The sequence below is a fragment of the Ascaphus truei genome, chromosome 4 (genome assembly GCF_040206685.1).
Source record: "Ascaphus truei isolate aAscTru1 chromosome 4, aAscTru1.hap1, whole genome shotgun sequence".
In the NCBI taxonomy this organism is placed as follows: Eukaryota; Metazoa; Chordata; class Amphibia; order Anura; family Ascaphidae; genus Ascaphus; species Ascaphus truei.
The window spans coordinates 327,154,108-327,176,134 of NC_134486.1; the positions used below are offsets into that span (position 1 = coordinate 327,154,108).

At 38.8% G+C, this 22,027-nt stretch overlaps 1 protein-coding gene across 30 annotated transcripts in view; it reads right to left on the reverse strand.

Moving 5' to 3' along the window:
- The window catches only part of RIMS1 (regulating synaptic membrane exocytosis 1), a 489,535-nt gene that overhangs the window by 143,800 nt on the left and 323,708 nt on the right, over positions 1 to 22,027 (reverse strand). For 16 of the 30 annotated variants that reach the window (XM_075598054.1, XM_075598042.1, XM_075598040.1 and 13 more), the window contains 3 exons: positions 17,869 to 17,958; positions 13,610 to 13,681; positions 2,382 to 2,488 (listed from right to left, as the gene is read on the reverse strand). In XM_075598054.1, coding sequence (XP_075454169.1) covers positions 2,382 to 2,488; positions 13,610 to 13,681; positions 17,869 to 17,958 — 269 coding nt within the window. The remainder of the gene's footprint in view (positions 1 to 2,381; positions 2,489 to 13,609; positions 13,682 to 17,868; positions 17,959 to 22,027) is intronic. The other 14 variants (XM_075598043.1, XM_075598041.1, XM_075598035.1 and 11 more) reach the window with 3 other exon arrangements.

Genomic DNA, 22,027 nt, shown 5'->3' on the forward strand with positions numbered 1-22,027 from the left:
GCAAGATCCCATAACTTTGCTCTGTCTGCAAATCACTACATCCCCAAGGACATAAAAAATATGATCTGATGATGCAGCAGTGCGTTTAAGAAATGATTTCCATATCATTAATAAGTTGTAAATAATTTGTAATACTGCACTGTATATTGACAAAGGGAGCTATGTGTCAAGCGATAAAATTGATGCGGAGACGTATTATGTAAACACATCTCTCTGCTTCAATGTATCCAGATATTGTTTCCATCTTTTACTCCAGTTTCAACTTACCAGCAATTTCAGGGTTATATCGTGAGATCACAGAAGTTGGGAAGAGGCACAAGAAACTCCTATTATCTTGAATGCATAGCATTTTGTGTCTGAAGCGATCACTTTGATCCTTTTATTTGCTACAAAAATCTATATCTGGGGTGGTATTAACCTTCCTGTTAAATGTGCAAAGTGTAAAACAATCTTGAAACAAGTTCCTTATTCCATTTGACTGTGGAATAATAATAAATGCAACCCACCCGCCCTACATTTATTATTTGGAGCGGACTAATAACCTCAACTAATGACTAATAACCTCAAAGTGCTGCAACTCTCTAGGAGAGATACATACAGTATGCCTAAGCCAATATAAAACTAATAGGGAACAGGGCATCATGAAATAGAACAGACATTGTTATTTACACAGCATTTTATAACAGCGTACAGCTTTCTTGACTACTACAAATGAAACAATATAAATGGCATGAGCCACAAAGTACAGTTCTAATGTTAAAGTATAAACATAAATAAAACACCAGTTTTATTCTTAAACAACATTACAAAACAGATGCTGCAATTGTAAAATGTTCCTATGTTAAAAAGGTAGAAGGCACCATTTTTAGACCCACTTAAAAAGTACTGTAAATATGTTTAATCTTCTGCTTTCCGACCGGAGATCAGTAATACTATGTGCTTCATACTGTATGTGTTGGTAATACACACATTTAGCATAATCATACAATGCATCGTATCCATGGTCCAAAGGTTTTACAACCCATCCCAAAGTCATTCTATTTGAAAGCAACAATCACATTTGTTAAACATGCTTCTTTGGGTCTGAACATAGGAATCTCCTAGTGAATGTTTCCCAAACCTTGGACAGATCTAACAGGTGTGGCCATGTACTGGAAGACCCCCTGCTAAACGCAACGTAAAAGAAAAGGTACGACACACCATGGATAGTTTCCATTAAGATATCAGTCTTAGTGAAGTGCTCTTGCCACAATGCTGCCACAAAGAAGCAGACATAACAAAAGGTTTGACTGCATTTATTAAGAAATATGACTTGCTAATGAATCATTTTCACAAGAATTAGATGTTTAATGCTCTCCACTTTGTATAGTCAATAACGGTTAGTAAAAATAATTTACTTAAGTATGAATATTTATACAGTATATCAAAGGGTTCAACTGTGATGTTTGAGACATACAGTATGCAATGCATTGCTTTTCAGTAAGCCAAGTTCTATTACCGAGGGCTATTTGTACTTGTTTTGAAATGTTTAGCAAACTTCTGACGTAGAAGCTCCTTTTGTATATTTTCTTACCTGCTTCCTTTAGCCAGGTTAATGCCAGTGATGGTGTTGAGACTATTCACTGAATCAGACAGACAGCTGTTGGATAATGCCTACCGTACATTTATAATGGATCAGAATAGAGAACCAACGCAATAAAAGGATTTGTTTGTGGTTGAAAATCACATTGTTCTATCAGTCACAGCAGTCATTCACAACTACGTTTGCTACAGTACATGGGACCTTCCTCACCAATGTTAATATGTAATAAATGGGCTTTTCAGACCACAAAAGTCTATTCTTCATCTGAACCTACAGTACCATTACAAAACTGAAATCCAATCCAACTACAGTAGCAACCACCATTTCTCAGCAGGAGCAGATGCAGTACTATTTCAGATACAGGACCGTGCCACTCTACGTAATAGAACAATGTACAATATTGTAATGACCATTGCCATCATCCTACAACGTACTTTTAATTGCTTTGCTTCTGTATCAAATTCAAGTTAAAAATGCATGGCTTGATGAAACATTTCATTGTGAAAAGTTACCCAAATAAAACACTAAGAAGCAGACACAAAGGTGACAACAATCTCTTTCGTAATAATGTATGTGAGTGACAAGACAATGTGTGTAAAATATAGGGCATGAAAATACAACAACCTAAACATCGTTTGACAATAAACCTTTAAATGGATCAAACAGGAATTTACTTGATGATAAGAAACACAGTGAATAAATTAAACAATAATCCACCAATCCACACGACTTCAAAACTTTTAAAATAAACAAAAGTAACGAAACATGATTTGCAAGTGTGACTGGCCACTCGGGCTACCTTGTTCCACACTGTTGCTTCTTATAGGAACCTGTGGAAGCTGCCTTCCTCTTCGACTGCTAAATGAATTATCTGCAGGGGATGATTTGCTTCCTTGTTGATGGGTTCTGTAAGGGTTAAAAAGAAAGCAAAATCATTGCAGAATTTCTTCACAGGAATGTTTTAATCATGAAGCTTCCTAACCGCCGCTATGGAATATGTTGGCCTATTAGAAATAAATACATTATTAATGGCCAAATGTGGCCCAATAGCTTAGTACTTAACTCTTTCAGTATTGCAAGGGGGGGGGACTCATAAAAAAAGTAATAAAGAGTAATGTTGTCCCCAGGTCCTTAAAGAACTCAAGTCATTTCAGACTATAAATTCATCATTGAACAGTAATTGCAGACATACAGTATATACAGGATAAATGTTCAGACAAATCCGTGAAGATTGGCAAATTTTGGACATTGATAGCCGGCACAAAAAGTAGCAAAGATATGTTTTGTAACTTCACCAAAAAAAATACTATCTGACTAGGCTTCTGAATGCTGAGATCAGTGATTTCCCTTAAGCACATAGATAGTGAGGGACACTGGACTTGGAGGCTTTTGTGATTAAGTAACTCTCAAATGATTTTTTTAAATGTGTTTTTAAATATCTGTTTTCGTGTTGCTGTCCCAGTTGACTATAGATGAGTGTTGTGCCCTGTGCGATTGTGCTCTTTACCTAGCTTTCTATCAGAGAGTGTGATCTGTGTGAGTAATTGTGACGCAATTTCATTCTTTTACATAGAAGGAACTACATACAGTAGTGAAGAGTATGTTATTCAGCTCATCAGTGTATAAAATAGTATCCCATCTGTGTCAAAGTGTGAAAATTAAAGGCTTTATGGTACTGGTTGCTGTGTAACATTAACAGGGGTCTTTTATGCAAAAAATATTTATCAGGGCATTTTACCACATTTTTTTTACTTCCTTATTGTAACGCAAAAAGGTTAACATGTTATACTGTAATGTTATAAATCATATATACTATACAAAGCTGTTAGAAAATATAAACTCAATTACAACAGTTGTATGTTTATGTACATAAGAGATGGTGCCTGGGATTCTGCAAACATACAGTTTAATGCAATTTGAAATTGTTCTGCAGTACTTAGGAGGTAGAAACCCACAGGTATAGGGGGCTTCACAGTTGAATGAATCAAAATAAGGCAGAGTAAAAACAAATGAGAGAAATAAAATAGTTCACCAAACAATACTCACTGCTCAGAACCTACTGAATAGCATGTGTGTACGAAATTAGGTTAAAAAGGTTCACTTGCATATACATTAGCATTTATGCTAACATGTCTTCCCCATTTACTCCCTTTTATGCATCCTGTTTGCCATACAGTAAGTGGTGCTATGCAATAAAACACCTTCTGACTCTGGATGACACCGTGCCACGTATTCAATTGAGTGGCCAATACAGTATAATCTGCTCCTTTTTTCCTTAGTGAAGTTATGGTGGGTAAAAAAAGTGACAAAAACCCTCCACAGTAAAGCATATAGCAAATGGAAATATTACTGTGTGCTCATTTGCATATCTTAGACAGGTCTGCAACCCCACCTTTCATCATTATCATATGTCATAGGGGACCATGAGATATGGTTTTGAAGCAAAAGGTGGCACTGTGAGCTCATTTGCATGTCATTTCCCAGAATACCTTACTGCAGTGGAAGCACTGTGTGCTGGGTGATAATGGTGAAAGACAGGGTAGCAGACCTGTGTAAGACATGCAAATGAGCATACAGTAATATTTCCATTTGCTATACAGTATGCTTTACTGTGGAGGGTTTTGTCACTTTTTTTACCCACCATAACTTAACTAAGTGTGGTGAAACCTATCCCTACTTAATTTTGCAAAGCTAGTATAACCAACCTCACACTGATGAGACCCATTAAGGTTGAAACGGCTTTCTGTGGGTGGGTTTACTGGCTATGCATCTTAACCCAGGCTGTGCTGAAAAGCTGTGATATGCAGCAAGCATCAGCTTATAGGGGACCATGTCATATGGTTTAGAAGCAAAAGGTGGCACTGTGTGCTCATTCGTATGTCATTTCCCAGAATCCCTTGCTGCAGAGGAAGCACTGTGTGCTGGGTGATAATGGTGAAAGGCGGGGTTGCAGACCTGTCTAAGGCCGCGCTTATAGTGTGCACGACGGCGACGCGACGGATGATGTCACCTGTTGCCGTCGCCACCCGCGAAAGTTGTATTTCACTTTGCAGCGACGTCGCAAGCGACCTGGCTATTGATTGGTTCAGAGGCAGTCACATGTGGCGACCGCCCCATAAAAATCAAATTTAACCGGCTTCAAAATTCGGGCTGCCACGTCGCTCCCGTCGCGTCGCGCTTACTACAAGTGCATGCGACGGCAGCAATACATTTGTTTTGCTGCAACGTCGCGTCACCGGCACTATAAGCGCAGCATAAGGCATGCAAATGAGCACACAGTATTCTCTCCCTCTCCCCCTCCAATTGCAAGGTTAAGGAACAAACAATTTGATTATCCAATCTGATTAAAGTCCATAAACTGCCTAAAAAGTCTTGCTGATTTTCTTAGAAAACCAGAATTTGCAACTTGGACAAAAATACTTTTATGGCGCTTAGACAGTTAATACATTCACATACAATTGACCTATGAAATCAAACCCTTCAAGGTTGGCAGTGTCAGATTTCCCATTAGACCCGGGCCTAAGGCGGCAACATTTTGGGGCAGCAAAGATTTCCGGCCTCATATAACTTTGCCGCGCGGTCGGGCCTCTCGGACCTAATGGGAAGGTACTTGCCTTTGTCTGCTGCAAGTGCCTCAGGGTGGAAAATTTGGAAATCCACCGCTGACGGTGGGAGTCCTTGGAAATCAGCTCTGCTGCTGGGAAAAGCCTCAATGATTATTGCAATGCCGTCATGCATATATGAATATAGAAACAACGGTGTCATCACTCAGGGAAGACGGCCGGCGAACGTGACCGCAGAAGTGAAGCTGAGCAGCTGATCCAGCATGTCCGCAGCACAAGGAATAAGCCAGCCTGGATCCACAAACACACCGAGATCATGCGCATAACAGGCACATGTCCGAGCTACTTCTAGTGAGTAGATTTTCAATTTTACACACCGCCATTGATAAGAAGACATAGCCAAAATGAAAGGTTTGGTTTTTTAAACCTTGTTTGTTCAAGTGTTTTTTCATTGTTTTTTTTACTAAAATTTTATTAAATCATTCAATGTGATCAAAAGGTCCAATTTTGGTTTATATCAAGGATACACATATCTATTGCTAATCAAGCAATATAAAGTCAAAATCATCATGGATAATTCACTATTGTTGCACTCTTTTTCTTGTTTCTATTTTGCTGTGAAATGCTATGTACATTAATGGCCTATATAAATAAAATAAATTTATACCAGCATAGGAATTTTATTACAATGTTGTACTATGTATGTTTTTTCTTATTTGTTTTTCATGTAGACGGTTATCTAACCAAATCATCACCATTGGATTTACCAAGGATTCTAGTACTCAACATCATTGTATGGTTGTATATAAATTTTTTATTTGTATTACTTTTATTAGCGATTATATATAGGTGCTGAATTTATAAGTTTGCTATATAAATAAAGACATACATACATGTATGCATGACGGCACTGCAATAATCATTGAGGATTTTTCCAACAACAGATCTGATTTCCAAGGACACCCACATTGAGGGTTTGATTTCATAGATCAATTGTGTGAATTCATTAACTGTCTAAGCACCATAAGTCTTTTTTTCCCAAGTGGACCAGTGGAACTAAAGAGAACATTTATTAACCCATTTCTATTGGGATCAATCAAATTTGACTGTAGGCCACTTGTAGTAATTTTCCTCTTCTGTTTACTACATCAATTGAGGTAGAGAAAACTCACTTAGCTACATGAAAAGTTTCTTAGATTTGACAAAATTACTGAATGTTACTGTACTTTAGCTTTACTTGCTCTCTTACTTCTATTCCAAACTGCTCAAATTCAGCAATATCGACTGACAAACATGAAATTCAAATGTGTGTCATTTTTTTCATTGTTACCACTGATGAACATTGAGTTTTAGCTAAAATTAATCAAACTGTAAAAAAGAAACACACAAAAACACAGATTTTACCAAAAAATAAAGACTGAAAACTAGAATCCTTAGTAATAAAGTAATGATAAATCATGTAGAGGTCAAATCTGTAAGTCAAAGAATGCTCATTGGCATTGAATAGCTAGCCATCATTGGTTGGACTTAACAGTGCATACTGCACAAATACAATATTATCCGCTTTCAATTAAAATATCCACCCACAGCAAACAATAAGATTTTATATGACACTACACTAGCTGACAGCAAACCTCAGGGATCTCTGCTAATACACCTGGGTCCTGCATAAGGCGGCAAGCCTGAGAGAACCCCACGATCTGTACAGGACTAGCATGCAAAGGGTTAAATTTTCAGCAAACACACACTGCTGGAAATTGTAAGCCTTCTGGACGACAGTTTTATTATTGCCCTGTGTGTATTTGAGCAGACATCCTGCTCAGCTGCACCTCATTCCATCTGAAGTTTCTGTTCCCTAACACACCCTGGAACTGCCTGAGATCCAACTTATCCCATCCCCGTGTCAGATCCAGAATGTACTCTGTACTGTACCTCACACTGTCAATCCACCTACCCCTACAATCTCATGCACATTCCGTAACTCTCTTTTTCTTGCTCCCTGTAGAATGCACGTTCTCTGAATAAATGTGGTGGGGAAGTAGTCATCTTCTCTCTCACCTTATTGCCCTTCCTGCTTCAAAGCTCACACTACTAATTTGTCCCCCCTTGTCTCTCTCTCTATTGCTACCATATATCACCTACCTTGGCCTACTTCCCAATTTTTGGATAGCTTTGCTAACTGGCTCTTTTTCTTTCTCATTTTACTCCCCTTCACTCTTTCTTGAAGAGTTTACCATTTCTTTTTGATAACCCAAACTCCCCAGCTGTTTCTAAAGTCTTTCTCCTTAACCACTTCATTTTGTTTCAAACCTTTTCCTTTAGGCCACACATTCAGTACCTAACTAATGCCTGTCGTTTTTACCTCAATAACATTTCTAAAACGTGCCATTCCCTCACCTAGTCCACCAGAATTCTAATTCATGTACTTTTAAAATCCCGGCTGAACAACTATAACCGGCTCCTAGTCTATCTCTCCTCTTCCGATTGTCCTTTACTAATCCATTAAAATGCTGTTGCCAGGCTCATCTACTGTACATCACCAACAACTACACATCTGCTGTTTAACTAATCAAATTCCTAACCTTGCTAACCATATCCAGTAGAATTAAAATTCGACAGTAGACACCTACAAAGATCTTCATGATATAGCCTCTATCTATACCATCTAATCCCCAAGTATTCTCCCAAATGCAGACTCCACTCAATTTATCATGTATGGCTCTCCTCCAACCCAACCCCCACCATCAGACTCTCCAGCATGCACCTTTAAAAGTTCCCTCAAAACCCACCACACTCCTGAAAAGCCTAAAGTCAATATTATGCTGTTGCCTTACAACAGGGCAGGTGAGTCCTATAAGGCTTCAAATAAAAAACAGACAGTTAAGTGAACCCATATAGCTTGGAGATGCCTTCTAGAAATCAGATTGGGGGAATTATTTTTATAATGGTACCATCCTCTCTAGTATGAATAAGAAAAATGGCTGGAGTTACTGGCAGATTTATACTGTAGCCAATACTGGGGTCAACCCTTCAAAAAATGCATCACAGTTATGCATGGTTTTTTAATTACTACTAATAATGTGGATGTCTGATATCAGACATAATGATAATGTACTGAAGTAAACTTTACTGAACGCATTGTTTTAATATGACTAAGATGTAAGATTAAACCTCTTCATATAAACGGTACTCGTATAAAACAACTTCCAGGCTTCCTATGTCTTCCCATATTCTCTTACTTGGGTTATTTGTTGCCACCAATAACCATAAATCTTGCCTCAAAGATGCTGAACCTAATGTAAACATTTTCTTACAAAAGCTTTTTCTTGGCAGTTAGTACAGCTTTCAGCACCTGTATAGAATGTGTACACTTATAGAATCACACATAGAATCACACATAGAATCACATTAATAGAATCATACAAAGACAGACACAAGTGTCAGCAATGATTGCATTACACAGCAACTATGATTTGATTTTCTTTTTATACAATCTGATTTGGATGATAATTAAGGGAAGCAGCACATTACAGACTCTCAAAAGCTTGAAAGGTGTTAACCAGATATAAACATCAAAAATAATTAAATCTGTCATTCATTTATACAACCTCATCCAAGAAGAAATGAAGGCCATTTAGTAAATAAAGGTAAGTCAAAGTGATCCTGGGACTCAAGAGATTACAATGACAGTCTACCTTGGGAGTTAATCAGAATTAACCGGAGTATGTGTGTTAAGGTAATTGATGCTAAGTGTATAATTTTCAACTTATCACGGTTATTCATTAAAGTCAATGGGAGTTTCTGTGCAATGGGGCTCCGATCAACAGTATTGCAGTTTAATGAATAACATCAATTACATTGACACAAATACTCCAGATAATTGAAGTCAATGTGAGTTTCCATGCAATAATGCTCTTTTCGATGAACCGCATTGCCAAGATATATACCTGGTAAAGTAACGCTGGTAATGGCTCCTCTAGGGGCAAGAAAATTGTGGTTTAAATCTCCGGTGTTACGTGGGCCAATAGAAAGTCACAACATCATTTGTCCTGGCTTCCAATTAGCCCACATGAAAGAATTTAAATATGTGCTGGCACTACCTTTCCGTTGATGTATCTCAGACACCAGAGTTTTGCTGCAGCTGAATTTAATGGGGTTCAGTTTCGTAGACCCCCATTCATATAAAAAAGTGGAACTACACCATTAATATACTGTATGACATTATATTACAATTTCTCATGTCGTGTAGGTTTGTTGCATTATCCACAAATCTATTGTCCTCTCTCTCAATTATTCCTAATCAACTGTAGTGGGGAGATTGTCTCCTTACCCTTTGCTTCCAAATCTAATTGTTCCCTTTCCAAGTGCTCACTGTTCCCTAACCAGTGATTCCTAATTAATTGTTCCTTTCCCCACTGCTTCCCAATCTGATTGTTTCCTTCCCAGCGCTCTCAAAATTGACTACTCCTGTTGCAAATGCTAACAAATGACCGTCCCCGTTACAAATGATTCCCCTATTAACTGTACCCTGTACCTCTACACAGACTGCCCCATTGCTAACTGACACCTTCATCAACTATTCCCACTAAAATGACCCCTAACTGTTTCTGAACTACCACAATTCACCCCAACCTACCAAATCATTATCAGTCCCTCACCAACTAACCTTTCCTCCACCCCATCCTATCCCTCATCCACCCCATAGCATGCTCCTTGCTACTCATCCTCCTTCCACACCACTCCCTCTCCACCCTGCTCCTGCCCTCCCTTCCCCTTACCTCATGAGGCGCTATCTCCTTCCAATCCCACCATCCTTTTCAATCCCTGTCCTCACCACCCCCATCCCTAGCCACAAGCCAACTTCCACTCGCCATGACAACCCCAGTAACCTCATATACCCCCTCTTGTCAACTCCTCTCACCTCCCTCCATCACTCTCCACTCATATTCAACCTCCATCAACCTCCCATTCTCCCTCTGGAATGCCAGATCCATCTGCTATAAGACCACCTTCACCTTTGACCCCTTCCTACAAAACAATCTTGCATTCCTCGCAATTAACGAAACATGGATCCCCTCACATCTACACAATCATACTTCACCCATACCCCACGTCACACCGGCATTGCAGGAGGAGTTGGCCACCTTGTCTCCTCATCATGGACTCCTGCTCCAACACCCCCTTCCTTCCCCTCCCTCCCTTATCCTCCTTTGAATTCCATGCCTGCTCTTTCACTTTCCCCCTATTCATCACCATCATCATAATTTATCATTGCCCTGGCTCACCCACATTATTTTTCAAAGAGTTTGACTGCTTCCTCTCTTCACTCTCACCCTTCCCCAACCCCCTTGTCGTCCTCTGTCTTTAACCTTCCCGTCGACAACCCCACCACTATCTCCTCCTCATCCCCCTAATCTCATCTTTTGGACCTCTCTCTCACTGACTCTCTCCCCACCCACATAAACGGAGGAACCCTCAACCTTTTCCTCACGGTAAGATGCCACACCGAGTCCCCTTTCACATTGCTTGTCCCACCTGCCGATCACCTCCTCCTCTCCACCATCCACCATTCCCCTCGCTCCTCCTGCCTCCTCACCACCACCCAATCCCATCCTTTGCAGAGATCTCAAATCTATTCATCCATCCTTCCTTACCTCCTCACCATCCACAACTTTCTCTCCCAAGCTTGCCACTCCAAATTCTCCTCCATCCCCTTTGACCTCTCTTCAGCCTTTGAGACAGTCGATCACCTCACTCTTATTTCCACCTTCACCAACCATGGCATCACTGACACTGCCCTCTCACAGCTCTCATCCTACCTCTCCTACTCTGTCACCTTCATGAATTCATCCTCTCCACCCACCAGCCTCCAAGTAGGTGTGCCCCAAGGCTCCATCCTTGGCCCTCTCTTCTTTTCCCTCTACATTGCCCGTCTCTTTGACCATCTCCTCCCATGGATTCAACATCCAGTTTTCCTCAGACGACATCCAAATCTACTTATCCTTCCCACTATTCTCATCTGAACTTTCCATCCATATCTCTGCCTGCCTTTCTGCCACTCCCACTTCGATATCCTCCCACTTCATACAAATTAGCCCAGCAAAGACTGAAGTTCTCTACTTTCCTGCTTCCTCCTCACTCTTATCCTCCCCAATCCCAACCATCTCCTTTCCCCCCACACCATCTCCCCCTCCCCTTCTGCTCGTAACCTTGGCGTCACCTTTGACCCTTCCCTCCTCTTCGCTCAACATATCACCTCAATAACTACCACATCACTATCACCTATACAATATATGAGAAATGTGTCCACTCATTTCCCTCTCCTCGGCCAAACTTTTCATCCACTCCCTCATCTTTACTCATCTTGACAGCTGTTTCGCCACTCTCCTCTGCCCCCCCCTATATTCCTCAATACCCTTCCAACAAATCCAAAATGCTTCAGCCTGTACATTTCTCAATCTCCCTCGCTCTGCCCATGCCACCTCTCTCCTTTCCTAACTCCACTGGCTACCCATCCAACAACGTTACCTCTAAAAAATTCTTTACGCTGCTCTACAAAGCTCTCCATGGTCTTTACCCCCTTACCTTGCACCACTCATCTCTCACTATACCACTTTCCATCCTCTTCACTCGCTGACTGCCACAGCACTCACTTCCCCCCAGCCCATATCTGCTCTCAATTCTGATAATTTGCTTTATTCACTGCTCTCCACTGGAACAAGCTCCCACACTCTAACTATCTTCAGAATCCAATTCAAAACTCATCTCTTCTACATTGCATTCCATGATCCCCTCCTTCTATTCCATCCCCTCGCTTATCCCACCCTCCCCAACACCCATGATCTCCCCTACCTTCACCCCTTCCTAAAGTCTCTCCAAAACCCTCCAAAGTCACCCACCTCACCAATCATCAATCCAACCACCTCCCCTGTCCCCACTGTCAGACCCAGAAAGCTCTCAATGCACCTAACACCTAACCATAATTTTCCTACACCTTCCCACCACAAAAACATCTTAACAATTACTCTATGCCATCACATGAAATGTTCCATATGTAACCCCATCATTTTATACAAACTAATGTAGAGCACCCTGGGAAAGGTTGTCCCATACATGTTGTTCTCGCCCCTTCTACTCAAGACCCTGGCTAAATTCCCACACGTGCATACTGCGTTTCTGCACTCGTTCCTCTGACGCCTCTGGAGAAATCTCACATTCTCGCAGACTTCCTTCAATACAAATGTATGCTATCCTGTTTCAACTCTGCCCTCTCTCAGGCTAAACAAACCTCCTTTTCTTCACTAATCAACACGCACAAGTCTAACCCGCGCCGACTCTTCTCTGTCTTTGACTCCCTACTCACCACCCTAGACTACCCTCAGCTGCCTCTTTTTCCTCCTCCCTCTCACCTCAGGACTTTGTTGACTATTTCAAGGAAAAGGTGGAATCCATGTCAGGACATCCCCAGTGTTTCCTCCTCCCATCCTACACCTCTTCCTAACTCTCCTCCTGCCATCATTGACTCTTTTTCAGCTGTCATAGAGGAGGATGTGGCACTGCTGCTCTCCTGTTCTGCATGAACCATGCCCTCTAGACCCCATTCCCTCAGATCTCCTAAAATCTTTTGCTCCTACTATATTCCCTATGCTCTCACACATTTTTAACGCCTCCCTCTTCTCTGGTACCTATCTCTCCTCCTTCAAACATGCAATAGTCATACCATTACTCAAAAATCAATGGCGCTATATAAATAAACTCAGAAAAGAAGGATCCAGCACTCCACGGTTTTCTAAATAAAGTAAATTTATTGTGCCACACAACGTTTCGACCAATAGGTCTTTCTCAAGTGACTAGGCATGAGAAAGACCTATTGGTCGAAACGTTGTGTGGCACAATAAATTTACTTTATTTAGAAAACCGTGGAGTGCAGGATCCTTCTTTCCTGAGTACACTTTGGAAATTGCCTGGTAGGTACTTCCTTGAACCAGCAGCACCGGTAAACTGTATGTCTAATTTATCTATTTTGTGGAGTGCAGCCTAACCCCTCTTTACATTGCTATATAAATAAAGACAGGCATACATTACATACATACTTTAAAAAAAAAAAAGACAGGAAATTATAATTTTTTAAAGAACTGTTGTGCTGTTGGCTATAATATATATATATATATATATATATATATATATATATATATATATATATATATATACACACACAATAAATATGCATATTTCAGTCATTTGTGTGTGTATAATAGCAAATGAGGGAGTGAATTTTGAAATGTCTGATTTTGTATTTGCTTTTGTAATTATACAACATTTAAGTTATGCATCTCTTAAAGCAAAATGACTTTGCCCTGTTAAAGAGTGAGCACACTAGTGCAGGTAATAACCTGCCTTCAATTTTAGTCTAAGAAGAAAAGCAAGTTAAGATATTAAACACATGCATTAAAATCTCTCCTACCTTTCTATTTCAGAAACAATGCATTTCCTATTTTGTTTCTGGTTGCTAGATCTTTCCACATTTCTGGACTGCCTAAGATGAAATGATAAAGAAACAAACAAGGAAAGAAGAAAGAAAATAGGAAATAAAAAATAAATGCAAAAATGAATGAGATCCCATACATATTATCGCATTCTATGAAATGATTATTGACAAAAGATTTAATACATGAATATTGTAGTGAGACAAAGAACTCTATTGTACATGGTGCAAAGTCATTAACCGAACTTTAGCTATGCATTATCTTCAAAGGGGTGTATTTATCAAAGGATAACTGGTGCACAACTGGGGCAAAACAGCACACAATTTATCAAAGAAAAGAAATCCCACACCTTTCTGTAAGATTTGTTTCCTTGAAAAAACTGGGGATTGTTTTTTTTACACAGATTTTGCACCAGTTTTGCAGATGGAAGACTTTAATAGATAACCCCTATACCTTTAGCTACAAATAGGTTAATTGTGCCTACGTCTGGATATGTATTACTCTGTTTTGCATGTTTTCATTTGAATCAGGAATATTTGAAATGGTGAGATGGAATAGTAGGATTTAGTGGTTTATGTCTTAGTTGGAGATAGTGCCGATCTGGGCACTATCACAGTTTATTGAATGCCCCCTTTACAGTGCGTATGATAATAGAATACATTCATTTTTGAACCCTGTAATTCTCTTCTCTAGAGAAATCAATATCCTGCCAGGTCTGAGATGGTGTTAACATAGTCTTCCAAAGAACCTACTGTACATATCAAATGTTCTAATATTACAAAATTAACAAATATTAGCTTTTGTTGCACTAATAAAGCCTCCTTGATGCTTAGTCTAACATGTGTTTGTTTGGGCAATAAAATACATAAGAATTGTATTTACATGCGCTTCCTATACCAGTGGTATGTTATTTTGAAAATATTTGCTACAGTACCAGTAGAGAAAAGAAATAAAATAGCACAGGGCTTTAAACTATATGTCCTATTGTGTTTGTAATCTGGAGTCATGTGCAGACAGTTTATTCATTGTCTAGCTAGAGAATCTCCCTTGTTGTGAATTTTAGGCCCCTATTTAATGTGTGTTCCCAGTGCTAGAGACAGTTTAGTTCTATTCTAATGAAAGTGACTGACATATTTCTCTGCACAAGGAAGATATTTTCACAGCATATGTAATAGTGACCTTTAAGTATGAAGGAGAGGAGAAAGTCAGCAGGAACATCACTGACAGGCTATCTGTATATGATACTTGCTGAAGAACAGAATGGTTTCATGTCAGGAAGGAGAAAGCCACAACTAAACTTACTAGATCAATACAAATTAAAATGGAGGATATAGTCATAACTGCCATGGCACAATGATCCAAACCAAGATTGTTGGTTAATGGAACAAATACTTTACAGGGTTCTTGAATATTGAGAACTTTGTAAAAAAAAAATGATACTTGACAGAAGTCTATTTACCCATTGTTTACCCTCCCTAATTCTAGTTTCGAAAGAAGGCAAACCTATAGCAGGTGAAACACAGTTATAAAGTATATTTAAACCAACTTCACTTATTTAAGAAGTGTTGTTGTGGTTGCATTTGCAGACCACAGACTTCCTCTTGTGTATGTATGTACAATCCGTGGTATCCTGCATGTAAACATTTTGACACAGTAGTTAACACAGTGGGTTCTATTAATCCAAATCCTGTCATGCACACAACAAATGTACTGTATATTGGTGAATGTTCCAACGCTTTGCGAAAGTTTAAGATTTTTCATTGTCATAACCCCAAAGTGATCAATTCGTTACATGCAATATGTTGAGCTTGTGCCATTGTCACAATATTTTTTTTTTTAATAAATGTTTTATTGTTGGCATCCTGTATCAAACTCGTAATAATAGATAATAAAATCAGAAATATTGAAAAGTTCCAAAAAAGTTACAAATTGTGAAAATATTGCTAAATAAATTGGGATAGAAGTGTGAGTCTTACGGTTATGATTATTTCTATTGTTTTTGCGTATAATGGGTAAGGAAACCATGATATCCTAACAAGTGACATATAAAGATTTAAGTACTGTAGTAACTGTCGGCACTCTGCTTTTTCAATTGTTGTATCTGAAAAGAAAACTAAACCAAAAGAATACATTTGTGACACTGATAAATAAATTGTAGATGGCACATTTGATTTTGATCGGTGGCATGTAACTTCTTTGTGAACAGTACCTCTTAACTTTAGCAAAACATTTGTTTTTCATTGTGTCACATTTTGCAATCATCATAAGTAGAGATGTGCAAACCTCTCGCTCAATATGGCCAACCAGGTGACATTTGTTGTATTTCAGCCGACATATTTTTTTTACCTGGTTCACCTGGTTTGTCAGAGTTCACAAGCGAGCCGCCATGCATTAGAATAAAGTGCATTGCAATTTGGTGTATTATACCAATTTGTGGAATTCTCTACAATGGTTAGATTTGCTTGTAAAACTCAGTGCGTGGAGATATTTCGCTGAACTTACTAATGTGGCGAAACATTGCAGAAGGAATAGAATTTTGGGGAAAGAATGTTAAAAATGTTGTGACCACATTTTGTATAATTTCTCACATCTGTAATCATGGGAATCAAAGCCAGACTGACACAAATCGCAAAAGCTGAAGAAAATCTGGTATTCCCCAGTATTTCAGGATGTACCATAATAGGCACGGGTTATTGTTGTGAAATTATTCTTTTTTTGAACTTTATTTATCTAAACACATTTTTGTTAGGGACTCAAACCTTTGTGAGTTTCTCAGATCTGCTTCATAATGCCACCTTTTGGAATCACTGTAGTATTCTTTAGGCATGAGACCAAGACTAGCCACTAAATGGAAATATTATAAGTTATATATTCTGTGATATTGGTTATTATGCTTCTTTTGAAAGACTTGGTAAAATAGGAGGAATACTTTTAAATAATTTAGAGATTTCAGTTTCTTTTCAATCAATGTATGGTGCTAGATGAAACGGAATCTTTAAAAGACCCAAACCCGAATCAAGGAGCTTGACGCCTTCAACGCAGCTTGCCTAACCAGTAGAAAGAACTGAGCAAAGCTGATAAGACATAAGGACAAAAAAGAAAGCTTGCAGAACAACTTCTAGACACACCTGCATGATTTCATCTCCTGTTACAAAAAGATTGCAGTTGAAAACCATATTACTGTACTATAAAATAAAGACATGACAATTGGGCACAAATTATTTATCCATTTCATCATTGGGTAGATGAAAATACCTACACCATACACAATCCTACGAGAACTTTAATGTAGTTATTGTTGAGGATTAAATAAAATGGTTAGTTTAATGATAAGTAACTATGTGCAGACTCTTTCTATATTTATCTAATGAACTTAATTCAGTGTATTATCCTACATCTTTTAGGCTCTGCAGCTTGTTTGCAACAAAATTATATTTCATTATTAAAATGACTGTCAAAGCAAAAGTGGAACAAACAGCAAATAAATACCATACAAAAGTATAGTGTGATTAAAATATATATAGTAGAATTCAAATAAAATAATTTGGATTGGCATATAAACCTTTAAATTAACCTTTTCTGCCCAAATTTGGTAAAGTATAACCAATGTCATAGGAACGAGATGATATAATGGCAGTTCACATGTTGGACTAAATCTGCTACATTATAAAAGAACGAGCTATTGTTATACACGTAATTTGCAAACAAAAGTGCAAACAATATGACATATTGTCAGTTTTGTTCACAATTGGGGGAGATACTAATGATTACACCTACTACTGTCTTCTGGATTAATTGCCGGGATGTACTGTATTAAACTCTAATATGGTTTATTGCACAGAGATCCCATTTTATTTTTCCGTGACTAAATGATAGTTAACGTGGGATAACCCTTATTAAAGCTTAGTGAATGTCCCCCAATGTCCTCTTCTGAGTTGACACACCCTATCAGGAAGACTTCTTTTTCGTGGAGGTTGTGCTTCTGTCATTATTATGGTTCAAGTTATTGTAATGAATACACACAAGTGGTAAGGCTTATTCTGGCTACATACTGTAGGACAAATGACCCTTTAAGCAGTGGTGCGGAAAAGCATTTATGGAACTACAAAAACACACCGCATGACACAGATTAACAAAAACAAAAAGCTTAAATACTGAATGACATGTAAAAGATTAACATGACAAAAAGAAAAACACTACCACACATGATAAGAATGAATAAGTCTTTGTTTTATACCTTTCCCGTTCTGGTGAATGCAAACTAGTATCTGGTCTCAAGCAGTTGGTACTAGCACTTCTAGCCCTGTCAAGGGAGGGCTGCAGTTCACTAGTGCCAGTGCATTGCATCCAGTGGTAGAAGAGAAAGAAGAAAAGAAAAACAAAGAAAGGGATACAATGTTAGATATAAAATCATAAAAAGCAATGTTTTCTTTGCATAAGATGTAAAATTATCATGATTTTTTTTAAAAGCAGGTTATGTTAGCAGGAATATAATCTAACCCCCCTGAACTAAGCATACAAAATTGTACTATGATGACAAGCATCCCAATATACACTAGAAGCAACCTGAGCTTACAGTAGTTCTTACTAGAAGATATAAGATTTAAAGTAGAATACATTTGTAGGCAAACTCCTGTCTGCAGTGTCCATTTTCTGTAAAGCGTTTTTTTAAGGACGTTAGAGGGCACTAAGGATGAGCACTGCAGCAGGCAATCTGCATTTATTGTAGGAAGCCAACAGAGACTTTTAATTGTAAATACTGTATGTAGTAATAAGCAATATTGTTTTTGTTTTGCAACATAATGATTTTCAGGGCGAGGAGAAACTGAATAAAACCTATAGCTTTTAAGCAGCAGTGTCATCTACTGAGCCACTACTAATAAGTGTTTCAGCCAATATCACTACTAAAGCCTTCGAGTAGGAAGCCTTCAACAGAGGTCTTCAGACATGCAAAGCTTAGCAACACATGTAGATAAATGTGGCTACATTTCTTGGAGGTCACTTGGCACATAAATAAGAAGTTTGGAGAGCTGAACATGGAAAATAATTCAGTTACAGTAGCTGTGTCTATGACCCCTGGAGAGTCCCACTGTACAGTGGAATGGGACCTCTTGCTACCGGCATCTCACTGTAGCCACCCCACCGCTGCCATTTAACCATCGCCGGATATCCCACTTCTGTCATTTAGCCGCTGCCACTAACGTAAGTGCATTAGTATTTATTAGTGTTAAGGGATAAGCTTAGGGGTTTAATGGTTAGAAGATTAAATTTTTAGGGTAAGGGGACCAGGGTAAGGTTTTTAGGCTAAGGGGTTTTTAGGGTAAGGAGACAAGGGTAAGGTTTGTAGAGTAAGGGGGATTTTAGGGTAATAGAATTGGGGTAACATTTTTAGGCTGAGGGGTTTTTAGGCAAAGGCCCAGTAAGGTACTTAGCTTGGCGGTGAAGCGGCTGGTGGCGAGATGGTGAGTGGTGAATAAACTCTGTGACCAAGTCTCCTAGACCACAGAAGCTATACCATGGCTCTCATAGGCTTTAGCAGTGCATGGGAACATACTGTACCTTAAGTGGCGTAACACTGCTGTTTTCACCTTTTTTATTGCTGCTTTGCAATGGACTACTGGCCCCTCTGATCTTGTAGAGAATAATTAGTAATGATGAGAAAGAGCTGGCTGAACAGCATACCAAAATAAACAAACATGTTTTGAACTTGCTTAGGCAAAAAAAGTCAATGCTTAAAATGACAATAGTAATGATAAGATGAGAAGCCGTTTCTTTAAGAGCAATATACTTAGAAGTTTTCTTAATTATAATGAGGTAGATTAGTCAACAACAAAAACTAATTTCTGAATAATAAAATTAAAATGTCGTACATTCTGTAAAACATCAGTAAAATAGGCAGCTACTTTTCATATTTATCGAATAGATTTCAGTACACTAAGTAAATAGTAAATTGACTAAAGTGGAATCTGTAACTATTACTGTAGATCTGCATCATGTTTTTTCCGTACAGTTTATTGTTTCACTCTTTAGATCTCTCACCAGGATGTTCTCAGGTCTAAAATTGCAATGCAGTCTTTGTGCATAACGTGAAAATCATCAAATGGTACTGTATGAACAAATACTTAAAAATCCTTTCCACTCATCGATTGGGTCTTAGCATATGCAGGTAGTTGATCTTTAGCAATCAACATTAACTTAAGAAACATAAAAATAAACTATAAACAGGGCTCTTCACCTTGTCGCCTGTGGGAAAAGCGAACTTGCAAAGGGTTTGTAAATGGCCCGCGGACCCTGTGCTCAAGTAGATTATTTTTCCATTGAATGTTGTTTTAGGCAAGATAAAGAAAATATATGATGAAAGCATTAAACATGTGTAATTTGTTCACATGGTTACTTTTTTATTGAAATATAATGATTGAAATACTGTTATATATATATATATATATATATATATATATATATATATATATATATATATATATATATATATATATATATATATATATATATATATATATATATATATATATATATATATAATATCCAAAACTATGTTGTAATTTTCGACCGGCCCTCATACTGAGAAATTGTTTTCTCATCTCCCCCTTGAAAAATGAGTTAGTTGAAGAGTACTGCCACAGTACAGATGGATCATACTGAATAGGATAATTGGAATGGAGGACAAGAGTAACCATATTAACAAGTAAAACAACATAGATACTGTACAATACATACACACAATAAAACCATTTAGCAACAATGTTAACACAATGTTTCTATGCAATAACACTTTGGGGCCCATGCTATAAAACTTCATTAAAAAAATCGCCGGGCCATTTAATTCACCTGTTTTGAGCGTTGCTATCACGGTGTTCGATTACCTGTGATAGCAAAATTACCAAAACGGGCAAGTAGCCGGCAATGTGATGATCGCCTCTCTGAAAAGTCCAAATCTAGCGAGTCCTTTTAGCTGCAGAGAGAGCCGGCTCTCTCTGCGTATATCTCGCCAGCGATAAAAAAAAATTTATATAAATTTTAATACTAGTTTAGATGAGCAGTGGGTCTCCGGAGCAGAACCGCGTTGATTTCAGGTCCGGGGACTCCCTGCTTTCCGAGATACAGGCCCCGTTATGGGGTGCCGGTATATCCTATGCATTTTATTCCCATGGTCACGTGACGCAGGACATTTAAATGCATAGGAGATACCGGCACCGCATAACGGGGCCTGTATCTCGGGAAGACAGGGGTCCCCGGACCTCAAATCAATGTGGTTCTGCTTAAGGAGGCACCCTGCTCATCTACACTAGTATGACATTTTATATTAAAACAGCTGCTACCCACAATAAACATTCAAAACACATACAACACTAATACCCACCTCCTCTACCCCCACATGATTGATACCAGAGGCCGTGGGTGTCCGGGGGTCTTTAGGTGGTCCCCGCAGGTGGCCGGGGGTCCTCAGGTGGTCCCCGCGGTTGTCTGGGGGCCCTTGGGTGGTCCCCGCTGGCCTGCAGTACCAATCATGTGGCAAAAAAAATGTGCAATACATTGAAATAAATACACCCCCCGACACATACAGAACAGCAATGGGCAAAATAACTATTATTTAGATATAGATAATAGCTCATTTGCCCATTATAAAATAGAACATTAGCCAGCATAAATAAAGTAAATAAACCTTTCTACTTACCCCTGCCATCATGAAGGGTGTCCTCATCAGCATACTCCAGGTCCATGTCCTCCGTTGCCAGAAAGAATACAAGAAAAAAATACAATCTAATGGCCCCTAACCCCTTAATCACCTTAGCGGGTACCGCTATAGTAATTAAGGGGTTAACCCCCCCCCCACCCGCTAAACACCCGGTGAGGCCTAACCACCCACCCCGGGAGCACTATACCCACCTTCTATCCATTTATTGGCATAGTGGTACATCATACGCATATAATATAGGCATGATAAGCCACTATAGCAGTCAATGGTCACCCTAATAAAAAGCATGAAGGCCAAAAATACACAATTATAAAAGATATACACAAGCACCTAAACACACCAATTCAAGAAATAAAAGCACTAGCCAACAATCAATGGTTAGAGGGTGTGTATAGTGGTCCCGGGTTGGGTGGTTAGGCCTTACCGGATGGGTAGCAGGAGTGGGAGGGGGGTGGTTAACCCCTTAATTACTATAGCGGTTATTAACCACTAAGGTGATTAAGGGGTTAGGGGCCATTAGATTGTATTTTTTCTTGTATTGTTTCTGGCAACGGAGGACATGGACCTGGAGTATGCTGCTGAGGATGCCCTTCATGATTGAAGGAGTATGTATAAGGGTTTATTTACTTTTTATGCTGGCTGGCTAATGTTTTATTTTATAATTGGCAAATGAGCTATTATC